Source organism: Ambystoma mexicanum, chromosome 10 (genome assembly GCF_040938575.1).
Source record: "Ambystoma mexicanum isolate Mex_15411 chromosome 10, UKY_AmexF1_1, whole genome shotgun sequence".
Lineage (NCBI taxonomy): Eukaryota > Metazoa > Chordata > Amphibia > Caudata > Ambystomatidae > Ambystoma > Ambystoma mexicanum.
The window spans coordinates 110,012,646-110,035,531 of NC_090932.1; the positions used below are offsets into that span (position 1 = coordinate 110,012,646).

Sequence of the window (22,886 nt, forward strand, 5' to 3'; positions counted from 1 at the left end):
CATTGCTATGTAGCAATGTGTGTATTTTAAAAAAAATGTAATTCTTTTTAATCACAGAGGATTCCCAGTCTGACGACGGGGAATATTCAAGCATCTGAATCTATGAAAGATCCAATGCTGGAGAACAACATTTTCTGTGTACATGTTTTAACCGGGAGACTGGTTTCTGTCACCATGATCATTTTATATTAGAAATTGGTGTTAACAGTACTACAAGCATTTGGCCTCAAATACATAATCGACAATTGGCTAATACTTACAATTGGTTATTAGGGTTGAGTGGACTGGTAAACATTAATGCTGGTTGACTATGGTGCAAAAATTGGCAAATGTAATGGATGTATTGAATGGATGGATGTACTGATTAATTGTTATGAGGTTGGTGACATGCTAAGTGATCTCTTGCTCCTCTCTTTTCCTTTTCGCTCATTCTAATTTTAAACATCTATCTCAAAATGACAGATGTAGTTGACTTTTTTATGCAACTTTTTTAATAATGAAATTAATTTTATTGAGGTTTTGTACAAACATGTTATTTTTCTTCTGGTTTGTGAAAAGTAGATTATTTGGCTGAAGCTCACATTTTTTATGTAAAACTAGGAAAATACACGGCATTCGGGACAGTGGACTGTCTCCAATCCATGTAGTATCTGTGACCACCCCAGCTTAGTTTCAGGGCAAGGAAGGATTCAGACCCCTTAGGTCATGTTTCCTCCAAGTGGTCTTGTAAGTTTGACTCATTTACTTGGCAACATGGCCTCACAAGCCTAGAAGGGTTCGTCCCAGTTACTGCAGGGATGGGAAACCCACTTTTTATTATTGCCTGGGAGACTACAAACCAGAATGCAATTCAGCAAAAGGTAAAAAAAAAGGTCGGAGCGCAAATCTTTCAAGGACTGACAGTAGAATGGTTTAACATTTCTGGGGAGGGGGGTACCCATCCATGCAGTAACTAGGACTGCCCCTGCTTAGCTTCAAAGCAAGTAAAGGACCCAGTGGTCAGGCAACATGGCCTGAGGGGGCTAGCCCCTTCACTTCTGTCCTGGTTACTGCATGGATGGGAGACATGGATGTCAATCAAGCAACTAGCCATGGCCAGTGATTTTTCACCCCCAATGTCAAAAAAGCTTTTTTAAAAGAACCTGTAACCGAGGACATGGAACTTTTACCCGTCCTGAATATAGCTGCGAATATTGGAAAAACAGCCCATAGAAATGCTTTCCTGCCCTCACCAAGTGCCCCTCCTCATCTGTGCCAGCTCCTCCCAATCTGTTTCTGCGACACAGTTTGCTTTGAGATGTTGACTATTCGAGGCTATAGCCGAGGCTATGGAAAGCTTTGTGTTGCAAACTCAGTCCCTAGACTCTCCTCCAACTCCCAAATTTCAGATGGTGCCCTCTAGCAACCCCCGCCCGCCCTCGCCCACCTCTAGCCGGATGGCATTTGAATGTTTGACCTGCAAATAACTTTTTTCTTGTGTTTCATTTTCCCATATCCTCGGCTATAGCAACAGTTACCTCTCGCATTGAGAGAAAAACAAGATGGCAGCTGATTCATTTCTAAAAACACCACTTTTGGGTAAATCCCTGAGATATAGCCATCTCTTTTTGAGAAGGGGGAACCCCAGTTTCCGTCACAAATATTTAAATTACTACTTACTGCACTGAACAACCCCAAGCCACGCGTGGATCACGAGACAATGCTTTGTGCCCAAGTTGTTTTGGACCTGGTGCAAATCCATTCAGCGGTTTGGGCCGGCACTTTGGCAAAACTTGACCTGGTTTGTCTATGGGAAAATGAACAGGAAGTATGTTTTTTGTCTTAACGATAGAATTTTGAGGGGTTCCTATGGGAGTGCGATATGACATGCATTACTCATCGTAATAGCATTTCTGAGGATTCTATCTGCTTAGATTCACATGCTGTGCATATAGTCCGACATCTAGTGGTAATCGCAGAGTATTGCATCTTTCTTTCAAGGATCAAAAGGGGATGTCGACATGGGCGTGACTAACACTATCCCCACCGTGATGTGTAGTGTACCCAAAATTTCTCACGTATCGAGATCCCACCGATTGTGTTTCTTCTGCTGTGAGGGAGCCTTATGGTCAGCATGAGTGAATACAGAAGACAGAAGGTTTAAGATGTCTATGTTCCTTCTACTCCACAAGCGAAGGAACGGTTGGCACATGTGAATCGAAGCAGATAATCATCGGAAATGCTATTACGGTGAGTAATGCATGTCATCTGATGCTTGTTAATCTGCTTAGAATCACATGCTGTGCATAGACTAGCGAGCAGTACATGGAGGTGGAATGTGAGAAAGAACAGTAGCAAAGGGATGTCTTCATACCGCTTGACCCACCTGAGAAACAGACGTAGAACGTGTATCCAGGCATTAGTGCTGTGTAAAGGTGAGTACAGAACTCCAGGTTTCTGCTTTACAAATGGACTCAAGAGGAACATTTGCAATGAATGTTATGGTAGCCCCTGTGCCCGGAGTAGAGTGTGCTCTAGGCGTGAAGGGCAGATCTCTCTTGGCGAGAGTGTGGCACAGTGTGATGCAATTAACAATCCACTTTGAAATAGCCGATTTGGAGACAGGGTCCCCTTCTCTGCCAGCTGCCACTGAAACTGAAACTGAAAACTGGTTTGTCTTTCTTAGTGGTCTGGTCTTTTCCAGATAATAGATCACTGTCTGCTCACATCTAGTGCATGGAGGCTTCTTTCTACCAAGTTAGTGGGGTACTGGAAAAAGGTTGGTAGTTCTATGGACTGGTTTGCATGCAACTTTAAAATAAATGTAGGCGCAAATCGTGGGCGAGTGCGCAGGACCACCTTATCCTTGTGTATTGTGATAAATGGGTCTTGAACTGAAAGGGTTTGCAGTTCACTAACTCTCCTTATTCATGTGATCGCCACCAAGAAGGCGGTCTTGTAGGCGAGTGCTTTAAGGCTAGGGCTAGCCTTAAGCATAGGTTCAAAGGGAGGCCCCATTAGTCTTGTAAGTACATAGTTCAGGTCCCATGCGGGAGCTGGGTTGGAAATAAGGAGATGAAGTCTCTTTACCACATCCATAAATACCTTTATTAGTGGATTTTGACATCCCAAAAGTTTATATGCTGAAAGTACAGCTAGGTGAACCTTAAAGGAATTGAAAACAAGGCCTGAATCAAGCAGGTGAGTTAAGTACAGGACAATATGTGTTGGTGTGCATTCAATCGGATTGATGTTTTTGCCATTACACCAGATGACAAAGCGTTTCCATTTACTGGAGTAGCAATGTCTGGTTTTGGGTTTCCGTGCTTCCCAGAGTATGCCCATACATCTCTGAGGGAGTTGGAGGTGCACAAACTAGGACTTCAGGAGCCAGGGTGCTAAATTGAGGGTATGGATGTAGCGTCTTCCCCTTGTCTAGCGACAGCATGTTGTAAGAGCATGGCAGCTTCCGGGGAGGGGATACGGACATTGCCATGAGATGGGAGAACCAAGGTTGTGGGGGCCACCAAAATCATCCTGACTGGTTCCTGGTGCATCTTGTGCACTATCCTTTGAGCAGGGGTCAGGGGATTGGAGGACTGGGTGGGTAGACATTTCCCTTACCATGTTATCCAGAGACCCTTCCCGTTGGAGCGGTTCTGCAAGTACCTGGAGGCGCAATCTGGGCATTGTGCGTTCTCCAGAGTTGCGAACAAGTCTATCTCTGGGAAGCCCCAGTCCGCGAAGACGTAGAGAACAATGTCTTCATGTAATAGCCACTCGTACTCTACGGTTATTGGGAAATCTCTGCTGAGTACGTCCGCCAGAAGATTGCGTTCCCCTGGAATGTGTTATGAAAGGAGGAACATCATGTGTTTGAGATCCCATTCCCATAGGTTCTGTGACAGTTTGGATAGCCCTGGAGAGTGAGTGCCCCCTTGTTTCTTTAGGTAATACATGGCCGTAGTACTGTCTGTGAGGCAAAGGACTGTTTTCCCAGGGAGGTGTATTTGGAATGCCTTCAGGGCGTTGAACACTGCTACCAGTTCCAACAGGTTTATGTGGTTTGTAGCTACCACTGGGGACCACACGCCATGCGCCATCTGATGAAGGTGGTGGGCCCCCCACACCATCAGGGACGCTTCTGTGGTGTGAGTGGCTTCTACTGTGGAGGTTTCATAAAGGTTTTCCCTTGCAGGAGGTTTTCCCTTGACCACCACTGCAAAGACTGAACAAGGGCTGGCGAGACAACCACTAGATCGTCCCATTATCCGCTGGCCTGACACCATTGGCTCAAAAGCCACTCTTGCATGGGGCACATGCGCAGACGTGCGTGTGTAAATGCAGGAGGCCATCATCCCTAACAGTCGCATGGCTTTGCGTACCATCACCCCGCGACTGTCTTCATAGAGGGGGATCTGGAACAGCATGCTTTGAACCCTCTTGTTGGAGGGAAAGAGGAGGCCATCTTTGATCCAAATTAGAGTCCCCAGAAACTGTTTGATTTGGCTGGGGTCTAGGCTAGATTTTTTCTCATTTCTCAAGAACCCTAGACTAAAGAGGAGAGCCATCGTCTTCTGGGCCTTTGATAGGCATGTACCATACAAATCTCCTGTTATTAGCCCGTCGTTCAGTTAAGGGTAGACTGGGATGCAGTGCCTGCGCAGGCGAGCAGCTACTACCACCAGTATCTACTGGTTGATCTTGTACCCATTCTGGGCACTGGTCAGTTGTGTTCTAACCAAAAGGATGGTCTTCATGACTAAAGGGATCCTCAAATGTTACTTCTGGCTCAGAACACTAAAATAAAAAACCTCCTCCTGATGAGTTTGTGTCTGAATTGGAAGCTTCTGTGGCTTTGGAAGAATGGGGCAGGAGGAGTCTTCTCTAGGTCTCTTGGGAGTAATCTACTGAGAAGTCTATGAATTGGAACATTTTATCCATGTAATTCTCAAACCTCGTCCTAGACCACAAGGATGAACCAGAGGTGTCTGGAGAACGGAAAGGTTCTTCAGAAGGGGGAGATTTACCAGATAAAGCCCTCGAGAGGGGCTGGTGGCCTTCAGAGAAGGGGTGCTACTGGGTCATTCCACTGCCAAAACAATTGCTGTGAGACAGTCGTGTAATTTCAGTGGCTGTATGATGGATTTCAATGTGCGGCTGTTTACTCTGTTGACCTCTCCTCCTCCTTCCTGGCCTCAACCACTCAACTCCTCCTCAGTGACCTCAATATCCATTTAGACTCCTTGTTCCTCTTCTTCCGTGACTTCTGCGACTTCCTCTCCGTGTCCATCCTCCCCTCTGGTCCAACTCACTCTGCAGGGCACACACTTGATGATCTCTGACCTCCCCTCGCCATCCCTCTGACCACTCTTTCCTGGAGCGATCGTTCCCTCCTCTCCTCTCCCTCCCTTATCCCCCCAAAAGCCAAGCCTACCCCAACATTGCCACCTACCTTCTCGGACATCCGGCCCATGAACAGTGCATCAGTTAAGGCTTTCACTGCCACCTTCTCTCTTCTCCTCTCCCTCCCGTACTCCTCCTCTGGCTGACTCACATCCTGACAGAGCCCAGTCTCTACTCTTCTATTTCTGATACTCTTGATGCTCTTGCCCTTGTCATGAGGATCCGTTTGAAGTCCATAGCCAAGTGCAATTCCTGGTATGAACCCGAACTAGCTACACTTAAACGAAAGTGTAGGGTGGCTGAGAGGAAATGGGAGGGCTTCTTGTTCATCCTCGGACGAACTGGCCTTGCCTGCTCCAGAGGCAATACACACTGTGTCCTCACCAAGAAGAGAATCCACATTCAAGCCAGTGTCTCTGCGGCATCTAACAATTTAAAATCTGCAATGAGCTTAGGCCGCCCACCGCTTTGTCCGCTTATCTTTTAACGTCTTGGGACAAAAGAATTTGCAGGACTTACAGGAACAATTGTCGTGGTCGTGAGGTAAGCACCTATTGCATTTGCGATGGGTGTCTTTCCAAGGGTATTTCCCCTTGTACGATGGACAAAATTTAAATTGAGTGCTCCCCATATCCGAGTTAACAGGCGGGAGCCAGACCAGAGAGGCTAAGAGACAAAAAGGAAAAGCATTCTCAAAGAATCAACCCAGGGCCCCACTCTCCCGACTTCAAGGGCCTGGACGGAGCGGCAAGGCCATGCGGTCGATCGATGCAACTATTGTCGAACAGCTGTCGATGTCTTCGGCGTAGGGGTCCACAAAGCAGTTGTCGAAGACAAGTAGTCGGTACTAGACGACCATTATTCGTGGGACAACGAAATAACTACAACGCTTGCGAACTGCGCATAAGGCGACCAACTAGTTGGCCTGAAAAAAACAATCTGAGGGACCTCGATGCGTGAGGGATTTTGGGTACACTACACGTCACATTAGGGATATTGTTACAGTCACGCCCATGTCGAAGTCCCCTTTGGATCCTCAAAGAAAGATTCAATACTCCAAGATTACCACTAGATGTCAGACTATATGCACAGCATGTGATTCTAAGCAGATTAACGAGCATCAGAAATATGGGCTACATTACTCACCGAAATTGTATTTCTGATGCTTGTATCTGCTTAGATTCACCTGCTATGCATAGGCTGACATATAGTGCTAGCCGCAGAGTATTACATTTTTTGTTTTCAAAACTCGAAAAGGGACATCAACAGGGCATGCCAGTAATACTATACCTCGAGTGACGTCCACTGTACCCAATGTCCTTCACACGTTGAGGTCCCTCAGATTGGTTTGTGCGACATGAGGTAGCATGAAGTGTAGCTCGAGTACAGATGTAATATTAAGCAGATAAGAGCAGATAAAGCCAGAAAACATCTATGCACCTTGTACTCCACAGGGGAGGAAGAGTGGCCACCTGTGACTCGAAGCAGATACAAGCATCAGAAATACGATTCCGTTGAGTAAAGTATCCCTTCTGAGGCTTGTGGATCTTCTTATGTAGATATGCATAGATTAGCGAGCAGTGTCTGGAGAAGGAAGTGGGTTGTGAGAAGGTACAACGACAAATCGATGTTTTAGCACTGCTTGACCCGCCTGTGAATCCGCTTTAGAGTGTGCGTCAATGCAGTAGTGCTGAGTAAAAGTATGAATAGAGCTCCAGGTAGCTGATTTGCAAATGGTGTCCAGCGGGACGTTCGCAAAGACAGCCAAAGTAGCTGCTGTACTCCTGGTAGAATGAGCTCTTGGTGTGAAAGGCAGTCACTTGTTTGCTAGAGAGTAGCAAAGCTGTATGCATTTCACTATCCATCTGGAGATGGTGTTTTTTTGAAACGTGATTCCCCACCCTTCCCCGACAGGTTCTATGGAGACAAACATTTGGTCTTTTTCATAGCGGTTTGGTTGTGTTTACATAGTAAAGAACCACCCTCCTTACATCTAGTGTATCTAGGATTTTCTCAGCTGAGCTTCATTGAACTACTGCTTTCTTTCAAAACCCTTGGACTGGTTCACATGGAACTTGGATGAGAATGCATTACTTACCGTAAAAGCATTTCTGATGATTGTATCTGCTTAGATTCACATGCTGTGCATAGGTCCGACATCCAGTGGTCACTGCGGAGTATTGCATTTTGTTTTTCGTAGTCGAAAAGGGGACGTCGACAAGGCGTGTCTGAAACACTATCCCTATAGTGACGTGCGTTGTACCCACAATCCCTCACGCGTCGAGGTCCCTCTGTTTGTATTTTTCTGCCCTGAGGGAGCCTTCTAGACGTGAGTGAGTACAGAAAAGAGAGAGATATATAAAGGAAGTCTATGTTCCTTCCATCCGAGCGGGGAGGAAGGGCGGGCGCATGTGAATCTAAGCAGATACAATCATCAGAAATGCTTTTACGGTAAGTAATGCATTCTCTTCTGATGTTTGTTAATCTGCTTAGAATCACATGCTGTGCATAGACTAGCGAGCAGTACCCGGAGTTGGCGGTGGGTTATGAGAAGGAACAGTAGAGAAAAGGTGTCGTAATACTGCCTGTCCCACCTGGGAGTCAGATCTAGAGTGTGTATCTAGACAGTAGTGTTTTGTAAAGGTGTGCACAGAACTCCAGGTAGCCGCTTTGCAGATGGACTCAAGGGGAACATTTGCAATGAATGCTATGGATGCCCCCGTGCCTCGAGTAGAGTGTGCTCTTGGCCTAAAGGGCAGTTCTCTCTTAGCAAGAGTATAGCAGAGAGTGATGCATTGAACAATCCATCTAGAAATAGTGGATTTTGAAACTGCATCTCCTTCTCTTCCTGCTGCCACCGGGACGAAGAACTGATTAGTCTTCCTCAGTGGTCTGGTTCTTTCCATGTAGAACATGACCGCTCTGCGTACATCTAGTGTGTGCAGAGTCCTTTCTCCCAAATTGGAAGGATTTTGAAAGAACGTTGGTAGTTCTATAGATTGGTTTACGTGGAATTTAGAAATAAATTTCGGAGCAAACCTAGGGTGAGTGCGTAGAACCACTTTATCTTTGTGAACTGTAACGAAGGGGTCTAGAATAGAAAGAGCCTGAAGTTCACTTACTCTCCTGATGGAGGTGATAGCTATTAAAAAAGCAGTCTTAAGCGTGAGGTGTTTAAGAGATGCTTTGTGCATGGGTTCGAATGGAGAGCCCATGAGTCTGGTAAGTACCACATTAAGGTCCCATCCGGGAGCTGGGTCAGCTATCGGGGGGTGTATTCTCTTTACTCCCTCCATGAAGGCCTTTATAACAGGGATCCTCCACCACGACACTTTGAGTTGGGAAGTGGTGTATGCAGAAAGTGCAGCTAGGTGGACTTTAATGGAGTTAAACACTAGACCTGAATCCAATAGGTGGGTCAGGTATAGGACCACATGTGTGGGAGAGCAGTCAATAGGGTTGATGCTTTTGCTCCTGCACCAGATGACAAATCTTTTCCACTTGCTAGAATAGCAGTGGCGAGTGTTCGGTTTCCGGGCTTCCTTGAGGATGTCCATGCATCTTTGCGGGAGTTGTAGATGTCCGAACTCTATGATCTCAGGAGCCAAGCTGCTAAGTTCATGTTCTGGGGGCATGGATGCAGAGTCCTGCCTTTGTCCTGAGACAGCATGTTGTACGGGCAGGGGAGTTTTACTGGGGGGGATAGAGACATCTCCATCAAGTGAGCGAACCATGGTTGTCGTGCCCACATTGGGGCCACTAGTATCATGGTCACTTGTTCCTGGTGCATCTTGTGCACCACTTTGTTGAGAAGGGGAGTCGGGGGAAAAGCGTAAACAAATTTCCCTGACCATTGCATCGACAGACCGTTCCCCTTGGATTGGTTCTGGGGGTACCTGGAGGCGTAACTTAGGCATTGTGAGTTTTCCACGGTTGCGAACAGGTCTATTTCTGGGAATCCCCATTGTGTGAAGACGTCGAAGACGATGTCTTCGTGCAGGCGCCATTCGTACTCTTTGGGCAGGGGGACATCTCTGCTGAGACTGTCTGCTAGCAGATTGAGTTCCCCGGGTACATGTAGTGATAGTAGGAACATGTCCTTTTTGAGAGCCCACTTACATATATTCTGGGCCAGCTTGGACAGGCCTGGAGAGTGGGTGCCCCCTTGCTTGTTGATGTAGTACATGGCTGTGGTGCTGTCTGTAAGGACCATTACTGTTTTGCCTTGTAGGTGTTCCTGGAAGGCTCTTAGCGCCTTGAACACAGCTAGTAGCTCCAGTAGATTTATGTGTTTGGATGCTACGTTCGGAGTCCACACTCCGTGAGCAGTCTGATGGGATAGGTGCGCCCCCCATCCTGTGAGGGATGCGTCTGTGGTTAGAGTGGCTTCCGCCGCGGGTGTGGCAAAGGGTTTCCCTTTTTCCATGTTTTCCTTTGTCCACCACCGTAGCGAGAGAACTAAGGCCTGCGAGACCACAACTAGATCCTCCCATAGTCCGCTGGCCTGACACCACTGGCTGTTGAGCCACTCTTGCATTGGGCGCATGCGCAGGCGCGCGTGAGGTACCAAATAAATACACGACGCCATCATTCCTAGCAAGCGCATTGCTTTGCGTACCGTCACCTCTCGACCGGTTACATATTGAGGGATTTGAAACAGCATGTTTTGGACCCTCTCTTTGGAGGGGAAGACGAGGCCGTCCTTTGTTTGAATTAGAGCCCCTAGGAATTGCTTGATTTGACTGGGGTCTAAACTGGACTTCTTTTCGTTGATGGAGAAGCCCAACTGGAACAAAAGGTCTACTGTCTTTTGGGTATTGGAGAAGCATGTTTCGTAAGAATCCCCTGTTATGAGCCAGTCGTCGAGGTAAGGGTAAACTGGGATGGACAACCTGCGCAGGTGGGCCGCTGCCACTGCCAGCACCTTCGTGAATACCCTTGGTGCTGATGCTATGCCGAAGGGTAGCACTTTGAACTGGTAGTGTTTGCCCTCTATCATGAACCTGAGGTATTTTCTGTGCGCTGGCAACATTAAAATATGAAAGTATGCATCTTTCATGTCCAATGTTGTCATGTAATCTCCCTGAGAAAGCAGTGGGATTACTTCCTGTAGGGTTACCATACGAAACTTTTGGGGTTTGATAAATTTGTTCGCTGGGCGCAGATCTAATACAGGGCGCATGGTTAGATCCTTTTTGGGTACAAGGAAGTACACTGAATAAATACCTTCCGTTACCTGAGATAGAGGCACGACCTCTATGGCTCCTTTTTCCAGCAGTTGTACTTCTTGGAGAAGGATGGCAAGATGTTCCGGTGTCATGCGACGTCCCCTCGGGGGTCTGTAGGATGGGGAACTGTTGAATTCGATACAGTATCCGTGGGCTACGGTGGACAGTACCCAACGGTCTGACGTTATCTCCTCCCATGCAGGAAGAAAGGATGTTATCCGGCCCCCGACCGGTGTTGCATGGGAGGGGACGCGAATATTCGCGTCATTTGGAGTTGTTGGGGGCTTGGGAGCCTCTGGGGGTGGATCCCCGACCCCTCCCTTTGCCCCGGCGTTGGCCTCTTTGGCTGTACTGCCCACTATTGGTTTGGTAATTGGTGGCAGGGTATTGCTGATGTTGATTTTGTTGTTGGTGTTGGCGTTGGCCACGAAAAAGGCGTTTGTTGCCATAGCCGCGCCTGGTAGTGGGCTTAGAGATTTGGTCAAGAGTCTTGATAGTGTCGAACTCTTTTTTAGCCATCTCTAGGGCTTCATCTACCGCTTTTCCGAAGAGGTTAGCGTCCTCGACAGGTTTATTTATCAAAGACGCCTGTGTCTCTGGTTTAAAGCCTGAGTTGCGCAGCCATACATGGCGCTTTAGGAGTATTCCTTGTACCAAGGAACGTCCTGCTGTTTCTGCCGCGTCCAGAGAGTTTTTAACAATGCTCTGGTTCACTTGGGTTCCTTCGCCAATAGTTGACAGTAGGCGCGTACGTAAAGGCTCCGGTGCTTCCTCGGCGTCTTTTCGCAGTTTGGCCCACTGCGCGTCTGCGTAGCTTGCAAGCAAGGAATTGTTGTTGGCAATTCTTGCTGAGAAGGCAGCCGAGGAAGTAACTCTTTTTGCAAGGGCATAAAGCCTCTTGCCCTCCTTGTCAGGGGGTGCCTCACTGGTGGAAAGTGGTACCCCTGCCCTCTTTCTAGTATTAGATACCACTAGGGAATCCGGAATGGAATGTCCCCTAATGTAGAGGGGGTCTGAGGGTGAAGGAGTGAAAAGTTTTTCAATCCGTGGATTGACCCCTCTGATCATTGCGGGAGTGGACAGCGAAGGTATGATCCTTCTCTTTACTGAAGCGAGGAGTGGAATGGTCTGGCTGACCGGGGGTTTTTCTTTAATCACTCTTTCTACAAAGTCCAATTCTGGAGAGAGTTCCCCGGTGTCGAGTTCGAAATGCGCTGCTGCTCTGCGCAACAGTGCATTGAACGTGGGCTGATCGTCAATTGGAGACGTGTTCCTAACTGGAGAATTGTCCGGAGGAGTTAGGTTTAGGACATCAGTGTCGGAATACACTGATGGTGATTGCCAGGGGTGTGAAGGTCCCTCTTCTGGGTTAACCCCGAAGCCTTCTTCTATAATGTCTGTTCTGTCTTCCAGACATTCCTCCTGGTTCTGTTCTTCATTGTCCATGAAATCATCTTCTTCCTCGAAGTCTTGTTCCTCCCCAGTGAGGTCATATACATCTTGGAAGTCTGAGGCTGTGTCCTGCTGGGGATCGACTAGCCTCGGATTTTTGGCCCTGGGGTCCTCCTGAGGCCCTTCTCTGGTCCTCTTGTGAGTTTGAGAGGCCTGGGTGCTCATGAACCTTTCCATCCTCTGCATACAGAGGTGGAGTCTTTCCATTGTTTCATGGGGTACCCCAGAGCGGTCTGGCGGGGGAAACATAGGGTTATCTAACTCGAAATGGCTCGACCTCTCCCAAAGCGTCGAGGAAAGTGTCCCGTCGCCCTCCGAAAAACCTTCAGGTGTGTCGGGAGACTCCCTGACTGAAGGGGGTAGTCCCTGCTTCCCTTCGGGCTTTTTCGGCGTATCCTTTAATTTATGCGTAACGCTCGACGTAATATTCGGCGTACGCTTTTGGGCGTCGGCTACAGCGATCCTTGCTAAGCTATCGGCGACTCGCTTGTCGGCGACTCGTTTATCGGCGGAAGCTTGAGTTTTCGACGCTATGGGTATCGAACGCTCTACGGCGGTCTGCGCTTTCTGTTGATGCGCACCGGCCGATGGTTTGGTGGCAGCGCCCTTGTTTGCCGAAAGCCCAGTCGCAGGTCGCGGCTGCGGTTGCGAGAGGGGCTTCGAACCCGAACGGTCCGAGGAGGCCGCCGGTGGAACCTGCGTCTCCTTGGGCGCCGAAGGTCTTTTCGACTTCGTCGAAGAAGAGCCGTGGGTTGTGTGTTTATGTGGATCTTTGTGTGCGTCTGTGTCGCCGGGGTGTTCATCCCCATAAGCAGGGCGTGAGCCGAGCCCGTCGGGGCCGGAGACAGACGACGAAGCGCGTAAGCGCTCCTTAGAGGGGGGTTTCGACTTCCGTAGCGGAGGTCGTGTTATCGCGTTCCTCGTCACTGTCGGTGGTAGCAGCGGCGGGTGAACCTTCGGCCTTCGACATTGCGTAGGCCGCCCACCTTTTAACCCTTCGGTCTTTTAGAGTTTTAGGCTTAAGAAGCCGACAAGCCGCGCACCTTTCCTCCTTGTGATCGAGGGGCAAGCAGCGGTTGCACCGTGAGTGCTTGTCCTTCCAAGTGAATTTGCCTTTACAAAGTGGGCAAAACCTAAACGGTGTCCTCTCCATAGCCGAGGCAATAAATCGCGATAAACACCCCAAGGGAAAGGAAGGGGAAAGGAAAAGGCATTCTCAGAAAAGACCCAGAGATGTCCCACGACCCCACTCTCCCTACTGTATATGGCCTGCGAGGCCAGGCCACGTGTTCGGCAGCGCCGAAGGATTTCTTCCGCTCGACCCTCCGTCGAAGATTCTTTTCGGCGGAGAACAGCTTACAACTGCGTCGAGGGAGGGATTATTAATATTAGAGAAAAAACGACCAAAGGTCGAGGAGTTGCAATGTCTCTCGAGGAGCTCCGCGTGAAGGCGACCAGAAGCTGGGCGGAAAAAAACAATCAGAGGGACCTCGACGCGTGAGGGATTGTGGGTACAACGCACGTCACTATAGGGATAGTGTTTCAGACACGCCTTGTCGACGTCCCCTTTTCGACTACGAAAAACAAAATGCAATACTCCGCAGTGACCACTGGATGTCGGACCTATGCACAGCATGTGATTCTAAGCAGATTAACAAACATCAGAAATGAACTTACGTGAGAACCTAGGGTGTGTTTTTAGTACCAACTTGTCTTTTTGTATAACAAAGAAAGGGTCTTGCACCGACAAAGCTTGAAGTTCACAGACTCTTCTTATGCTGGTGATGGCCACCAGAAAAGCTGTTTTGTACGTTAGGTGTTTGTGCATACGCAACGCCAGAAGGAGCCAAATGTGCTGAAAACGCCAGTACCTCGTCCAAGGAGCAGGTGAGGGTTTCCAGCCCCTTTTCGTGAGCACAGAGGCAGAACCTAGTCCACTTGCTCTTGTAATGAGATCAAGTGAACAGCCTCCTGTAATTGTGCCCTGTTGTCCAAGAACTGAGTGTGGTGCAGTCTCAGCTGTTAAGGAATCAGGCCGCTATGACCAGCCTAGCTGGGTCTGGGTGCTCCACTGCCCCACCCTGCTGTGTCAGGAAGCCCCTGCTTCGGGGGGAGGAGGGGTGAATCAGGAGATGGACCGGAACCTGGGAGCACAACTGCAGCAAATCCAAGAACCAAGTCCTAGACAGCCAGTGGGGGACAATCAGGATGAGGGTGCAGCCCACCGAAGATCGGAATTGGAGAATGATATGCTGGAGCAAAGGAACAGGAGGAAAAGCATAGCACCTGCTGTCGTGCCAGCAAAAGTGGAACGCATCGGCCAGAGACCCCTGGCCCCGTCCTGCCCGTGAAGCAAACCAGTGGCACTGAGGAGTACAGGGGAAATGCATTTAAGCCAAGATCCAAAAACCGCCTCCCCCACCGATCCATCCATCCATGGACAGGGGTAAAAAAACATCTGATGTACAACTCCCACTTGTAGGTGTTGAAACCCAGGCGGCTGAGTTGGTCCACTTCTGCATTGCTGTCCCTGGGTAGATGGACTGAGATCCATTTGTTTCCCCTCCCAAATGGCCCATTCCCAAATTGATGCCGGCTCCATGCACAGGAGGGGGTGGATCGTATGCCACCCTGCTTGTTTAAGTAGAACATTGTCGTGGAATTGGTCGGTCCTGACCAGGAAGCGTTTTGCCCCTGATGAACAGCAGAAAGGCCAAGAGAGCCAGACCCACCTCCCTGAATTCTAGCAGATTGATATGCAGGAGGGTTTCCATCCTGGACCACGCGCCAAGACTCGAGTAGCCTCAACACAAGAGGGATGAATCAGTCACCACCAGAACAGGCTCTGGCAGGGTGAAGGGGACCCCCACTGCAACATTGTAGTCCAACAGACAAGAGTGAAGGTTTGGGAGGAGGGAGAGGGGAATATGAAACCTGTCCTACTGGGCCCCCCGTTTCCTGGTCCCAGTTGGCCACCAGGTGGAGCTGGATGAGTCACCTTGAGGCAGGCGTGCTGAACTGTGAGCACGCAAGACGCCATCAGGCCCAGCAGGTTCTGGAACCACCATGCACAGGTGGTCAAATTGGCCAGAAAGTGCCCCCTCGCCTTGTGGAGGGACAGAGACCTCTCAGAAGAGGGGAACAGCCGCTGCACAACCACGTCCCAGTGCAACCAGGTCCTGGGCAGGAGTACGCTGGGACTTCGGCTGGTCGAGGAAGAACGGCAGATAGTAAAAGTCTGCTAGGCGTTGGCAGGAGTGCACCACTCACTCAGGAGAGCTGGCCCTCACCAGCCAGTCGTCCAAATAGGGGTATAAGTGGTGGCATTCCAGACAGAGGAGGCCAGCCACCGTATTCATCAGCTTTGTGAACACACAAGGGGCCGAAGTGAGGCTGAATGGCAGTACCTTCTACTGGAAGTCAAGCGACAACCCGGAACTGCAGAATTGCCTGATGCGGCTTGTAGATTGGGACATGAAGGTACACATCTTTGAGGTCTAGGGAACACATCCAGTCCCCTGCGCATTGAGACTATGTGCACCGGGATGATCATTTGTAGCATTCGAGCAGTAAAGACAGACTGAGGAATGACTGGTCCAGGGCTACACTCAGGCCAGCCTGGTCGTTTCTTAGGTACCGCAAACATCCTGGAGAAGAAGCTGGAGCCCTGTTTGATCGATAAACTGGCTCTACCGCCTATATGTCCAAAAGAGAGGATCTCCAGTAAAAGCAGCAGGGAACATATCTGAAGCAGGGGGAGGAAGAAAGAAGACTTACGCAAGTGGAGACTATAGCACTAATCCAATTACTATTTAAACACCACCTCCCACTGTACGTGAAGAAAGCCAGACGGCCCCCTACAGGCGAGCTGTGCTCCCTGACCATTACGTCATTGCTTTTTGGCGTCTGAGGCGAGAGAGGTGGATGGGGAGAGGAAAAAAAACACACAATGTCCTCTGCTGCTTTCTCCAGTGCTTACTGGGTGACCAGTCTGGCCTCTGCGCACCGCAGTCCTGAAACACCTTGAAGCTGCTAAAGTAACGGGGTATGAAGTCAGTCCTGCTCTGGGTCTGCGGAACGGACTTCTTCCCTGGTTCAGTCAGGATAGTCAAGGACTTGGCGATCTGCATAGAGTTCTTTGTTTTACGTCACCTGTGGACGAATGAAAAGATCTGTCCCTTCAAAATGAAGATCCAGGATCCTCTCCTGCATTTCAGATGAGAATTATGTGGCATGCATCCATGCTATCCGCCTCATGTCGACCCCCAGGCACAGACCTCTGCTGGCTGTGTCAATGTGGGAGACTGAAGACTCCATTAGGTCCTGTGCAACTGCAAGGGTCTCCGCCAGGCCAGCTTTGAAGGAGGCCTGTCTCTCCAAGGAGAGACCAGACAGGACCCCCTCAATCTCTCGCCAAATATTCTGGTTCGCCGCGGCTAGGAGGGCGTTGGCCTGTTTCTAACCCAGTGTGGAGATAGCAGTGTAACCCAGTGGGCGATAGCAACGTTTACCAAAAGACTCAAGGGTTTTGTCCTCCTTGAAAAGACAACCGGAGGTGGCCCCTGCCAAGGAAGATTAAGACGATGACTTGGAATACAAAGAAGATGCCGGTACGACTGAAGAGTGCGGCTGAGGGTGTGAGGCCAGGAGTACTGGTCACCCATCCAAAGGCCTAAACCAGCTGTCCTATTTCTTGTTCATCTAGGCGTTGTACCTGGGCTTCTCCTATACCTTCCTCGCCACCAGCAGAACATCTTTGAGGGAATGGCCTTTCGCCTAGTGGAGTACTGGGCCAGAACCTCTGCCAACACCCCGACTCCTGGGGGCCTGCTCTGGCTTGGGGATCCCCAAGAACTCTTCAAGGCCCTGAAGACTGTCATGGAACACATTTGCTGACGCTGAAGGCTCTTCTTCCTATGCGCCGTCATCGTCCATATCCCCGCCCGACCCCCATCGTATTTCCAGACAGTGGGGAGTCCTGGGACACAGAAGTCAGAGCCCCCCCACCTGATCCGCACCAGAGGGTGGCTGGGTATTAACAGGCAACTGCGGGGGAGGCGTTGGTGAAACAGGAGGAAAAGGTGGTCTCAGAAGTACCAACAGGGCCTGGACCGGAGGAAGAACGGGCTGCGGCATTGGCATTGCCACAGAGAGCCTAGGAGGTGCGACCTGTGGGCTCACCTCCTTGATACGCTCAAGGAACCTCATCTGTGGGGATGCATGAGGAGGAGGAAGCGCTTGAAGAAACGATCCTTGCATGCTGCAAGATCGCGAGGGGCAGGGCCATCAGCCGCGATGGGCCTTCGTTCCTGATCGAAGCATCTAGGAGCCTGGGGTGTGTAACCATAAGGCTGAGATGGGAAAATGTAACCCTGCGGAGACCATCCGCCTGTACCATAGGTCCCGCCACCGCTTCCCGAGGGAAGGGGCCTGGAACCTTCTTGCAGGGCCCACAGCGTGCTTGTACGCCAGCTTTGGGGCTGGTGCCACGCCCTGGGAGGGCACGCAGGCCCTGTGCCACGTGCTGGCTCAGACATGGACAGGCCCCAGACGCTGAAGCAAGAATGTTGACCTCTGAGCCCTTCGCGATCGCCCACAACCTCAGAGGTGGTGCTGGTAGGCTGGGCACCCTCAGCTACGGAGCCGGTAGTCATTTTGGATCATGCTTCGAACTGACTTCTGGAGGTAGAACACGATTCTTTGCACATTGGTGCAGAAGAGGAAGACAAACTGGATTGTCCCTCCGTGGACTGGCCGGAAGAGCCCATGGGCTTGTGAGCCGGCAGCCTTAATGGCCACAGGCCTGCCAGAACCAGAATCCAAGGTCCCCTTCCCAGTGGTACTCACAGGACGGAGTCTCCATTCTGAGGGGTTTTATTAAACAAAGGACCTAACGTTATCTTAATAATAATAATTTAGCATTTATATAGCGCTACGAACCCTCAGGTATCTGAGCGCTGCTTATTACCCACGGTGTGTGGTGCTCATTTATCGAGCTTGGAAGGATGAAAGGCTGAGTTTGGCCCTGCCAGGATTCGAACCTGCATCAGCAGGCTCTGAACAGATGTCAAAGCGAGCGCTCTACTCACTGTGCTATCAGACCGTCTTGAGGTAGGATCCTAGCGAGACACTGCGAGATGACCTGGAGGAGAATAACGGAAGATCTGCCTCCAGCGGAAAAAAGCCTATTCAAGGCCCGATGACGAGAGCGCTGCAGGCCGCGCAGGCATCCCAGCAGTGATCGGGCATCAGGGACTCAAAACAAAGCACATGAGGGTGCAAGGACAGAACGAGCGATCGCAGGATGCTCATCTCATGAAGCTTCCTGCAGCTGACATGCGCTGGGGAGGCAAGGCACCGAAGGGAGCTGAAGAAGACCAAAAAGCAGAACAGGGAGCATGCAGAGAGCTGAAAAAGTTAATGCGACTAGCTGCCAGCTCAGACACCGTCCGTGTGGAAAAAGGAACTGTGGTCAGGCACTGGAGGGCAAGGTCTAAGGGGGCATGGGTGCAGCCACTCTCCCGTGCACTGTACTACATTTATTGAGGGACGACCACAAGGATGGAGGAAAGTAGACAGGACATATACGCATGGGTTGCAATAGCAGCAAACCTTAAGGAGAGGTCCTTCGGGCCACCTAAAAGGTCACAGATCAAAACAAATTGAGGAAACAGCAAATAGTTGTGGGGCCCTAGAATCTCCAAAAATTGGAATTTCGTCTAAAAAGAAGGTTTGTTATTCAGAGGACACATTCGTAACCAAGAACACTGTCAGGCATTCCTTCCTTTCCAAGATGACAGCTCTGAAAATACAGCTTTAGTGAAGATTCAATGGGGCAAAGGCACTATCTGTATCATGGAGTAGCTAATGGTCTTGGATTGGGAACCTCTTTAGTCACAAGATCTGTGGTAGAACAACTCAAATAAGTTAATATCAATGTACCAAAGAAGCAAAGTAGCAAATAAAAGTGACGCAAAGCAAATCTGAAAAAACAATGTAACAGACAAGTTAAAAAGAGTATCTTAAAAATATTCAAAAGCTCGCCCCCAACTGGCATCACCAATTGATATTCCATCATGCTGCAAACCAAAGCAGTTGACATGTTGCTGCAAGAATTCTGGCAGAGAGATCTAGGTCTCTCTAGCAGAGCTGAAAAAAAGGAGGCGTTTAGGAGCAGGTAGAAGAATGCACGGGCTGCCCACAGATTTCTGTTGCTTAGGAAGTAGAGAAAGGTCTTAAGTCGTGAAGAATGTTGAAAGGCTGGGACGAATGTGCATGTACCAGACCGCAAAAGTAAAGGGTTCAACAGTTTCATAAAACAGACCTCTGCCCTGACAGCATTACAATTCCATTACAATGTGGGATCGGAGAAAACATGTTAAAAGACCAGATAATTGTATGCTCAATATTGGCCGTTTCACAGAAATATTAATTTTACAAAAGATATTTTTATTGGGCGTAAACTCACTTCTGTGCTGTCAAAATCCGGTTGTTCGATAGGTTCCAGTTGGATAGGCGACACAACCTCTACTAGGATTTTAGTACTGCTAAGATTACCACAACGGTCTGGGGTTCTTCCCCTACGCAGTGGAGTGTTTGCTGGTAAAGTTTTGTCAAATATTTCTGGGCTTAAATCTCTTCCAAAAGTGACCCTTTTTCTCTTCTGAAGCTCTTTGGATTCATCAAGATTTTCTTTTTCTGTAATCAGAACTGTTCTGCTTTGAACTGCAATGGAAAAAAAAACATTTACTGGACTATAAAGGGCTTGAAATTAAGTTTGGATACGCACAAGCTAAAAGCAACTCCTGGGTGTCCAGCATTAACCAGTGACGAGGAGTGACCTCTGGCGTACGATGAGCACATACATAACGTTCTGCATATTTAACTTCCACATAAGATGCAAACATAATTGTGTCCATTATTTAAGACCCTTATGCTTTAAATGCAGTATAGATGTGTCCTAATGTTCATCAATTGTTCAAAATGTGCAACATTAAATCATATATAACTTGACCTGGGGAGCTGAAAATAGCCCCTGGCATATGTTGTCATGCTAACCAGGCTCTTGTAGGCTGCAAGCAGGAGCTAAATAGCTCCCAGGTCCCTTTAATTTTGAACCCTGATATGTCACTACTCTTTCCCTTCAGTGGAAAAAGAGGAATTAGCATACTTGATGGAAAAACATTTGACCTTTTTGATTTGACCAATATTTTTTGATTGTTTTTTCAGTCAAATGAAATAAATATATGGGGAGGGGTAAGGGAATAGGTTAAGTGCGGGAGTATCCCCCCACATTTTCGACCAACAAAACAACAAAGAAATTAGGTCAAATTGGAAAAGGGTCAAATAGTAGACCTAAACCAGAAAACGATGCAACTAGGTCAATGACTTGGGAAAACAGAAAGGGTCATGTCAAACAAACCGCAAGAGCTTCTAGATAACCCACTGAATCCACCGTTGACTAAAAGATCAATATGGATGTTTTAAATATGTAAACCAATTAAAATGCACCAATGCGTAGAGTCCTAAATATGCGTTCCTAATCTTTGCCCCAATAATCACATCCTACTCAAGTGACCCAAATACAATACTGTCTTATGTACAGCACATCATGTATGAGATTCTCATCAAACCACTGCTCCCTGAAGCTAGGGTTTGCACTTCATCCACTACATAAAATGTTGCTTGATACCTTAAGTGAATAGATAACAAAAGTAAGTACTAACGACTGTGTGATTTCAATCCAGCACTCTAAGTCAATGCCTAGTATGGGATGCCCAATGGAAACCCGTATTTATATATTTTTATGTCGAAAATTCTTTTAATTCTGGATGATGTACCCTTATATAACGCCCCTCTCTTTGAATTCCCCCGGTCTTCCAGAACCAAGAAATAGGTTTGTTTTGCAAATAAGATTTATTTTAAGAATTGAACAATATATATATATATATATTACACTTTTATAAATATGGATAATATCTGAATATCACTTATGAATATGAACAATGATCAGCAATGGGTAATATGACAATATCAACAATCTCTTTAATCAATTAGGAGTAGGAATAGGAAGAATAATATAGCAGAGAATACTTTGTATGGGTTCAAGAAATTGCAATGATAGGAAGGAATGCAACACAGAAATAAACTTGATATGAATTCAACCAAAGACAATGTAATCACTCTTTCCCTGTTACTCACTCCCCCCCCAATATGCAATATGAAGAGATTAATGGGGGCACACAGGTATCAGGAATAACAACAATTGCAGTTGCAATCCCGATTCCACCCAGCAAGCTTAGAGAGAACAGAAAGGATTTTAAACAGGTCAATTGCTTTTAAATGTGGTAGAATTGAATGGCAAAAATGCTAAAAATGATTTTAATTCGCTAAATGGGATTCAGAACTAGTGAGAGTTGCTTTGTATTGGGTCAGGTCAACACTAGCAATGATTATAGAATGATTAGCAGATGGAAAACGAAATACAGAAGTTGAAATCAAGAGATAGCTGTTTTTACATGTGGTGAAATTTAGCCAACTGGAAAATCGCGGCAACTTTTCCGCGTGCGGGAAACGCGATTATGAAAAACTATAAGGAATTGGAATGTCGTTTGAAAGCTGTGGATGTTAGCTTCAAAATGACATTTAAATTTCGTACCTAGCATATACGGTTCAAAAGTTAGAGGTTTTAGTAGATCGATTATTCTCAAAAGGAGTCAAGATTTCTAATGAAATTGCGCTTTGAGTTACAAACAGGTTGGCTTACACTAACAATTCGCACAGGATTAGATGGATGAGAAAGGATTCAGAATGGACAAAAGAGATTCTACAATGCAGTCTGGATATGCTGGAATAGGTTGGATGGATTACTTTAAACTAAGATGACTATGGACAGTTCTACGCTAAATACTGACAACTCTGGTTTAAAATGGAATAGACCCATCAAAGAAAGGTTTGGACTTCACTCACCACCGGACAGGATCAGGGCACCTGGACTCTGCGCTCAGCAAGGCACTCTGATCTGCGCGGCCTCTTGGACTGGATCCGACGGGTTCTGGGTTATAGCTCTGCTGGACTGGTCTGGATCTTGGGTTCTAGCACGGGTTCTTGGCCAGAAGCAAAATAGCTCAGCCAGGCTGTTGAATGGTTTAGCTAGGCCCCGTGGAAGTTTGGGGTTAGAATCAGGTTTGCAAGATTTTTAAAGGCCTGCTGAAAATGGTTCAGCTTTTGGATTAGGCCTCTGCTTCAGGGTTCTGGAGTCCGGCTCTTCCTGCAGGATGCTTCGCCAGTGGATCAGTTGATGAGTGAAAAAGTGTGGGTCTTGCCTGTCCTTAGCAGTCCCTATTTATCCATTTTCCAAAGTGGGTAGGGAGGCTGATTGTCTATGCTCAATCCTCTAAGGATCTCATAGGTCAGAGACTTCCCTGTCCCCTGATTTGAGAAAGGAACAGTGTTTCATGAGGTGTCATCATGTGTCAGAGTGATGCTGCCATTTACAATCTAGGGAAGAACCTCCCATTTGCTTTTACCCAGAAAATCTATTTTTCCCAAAAAACATATTTTCAATATGCACAACTTGTTAATATATATACACATCACAGATTGACTAATGTACGTTTCTGTCAAAATCTTATCTTCCTACGAGTTGTGGTTCATAAATGACAATTTTTCGTCCTTTTGGTTGGTTACCCATTTTTGGATCTGTACGATTTTTTTTACACATACATGCTATGGGTGTCACAGTATTCGTTTTATGACGGTACGATAACCTTCTTGCCAAATGACGGTATATCATGGTTATCGCGGTATAGCAGGTGGAGT

General features: G+C 47.9%; 1 protein-coding gene across 2 annotated transcripts in view; it reads right to left on the reverse strand.

Annotated features, from left to right (window-relative positions):
- Positions 1 to 22,886, reverse strand: part of CDCA2 (cell division cycle associated 2) — a 1,069,442-nt gene that overhangs the window by 390,163 nt on the left and 656,393 nt on the right. For both annotated transcript variants that reach the window (XM_069617593.1, XM_069617592.1), the window contains exon 10: positions 19,534 to 19,790. In XM_069617593.1, coding sequence (XP_069473694.1) covers positions 19,534 to 19,790 — 257 coding nt within the window. The remainder of the gene's footprint in view (positions 1 to 19,533; positions 19,791 to 22,886) is intronic.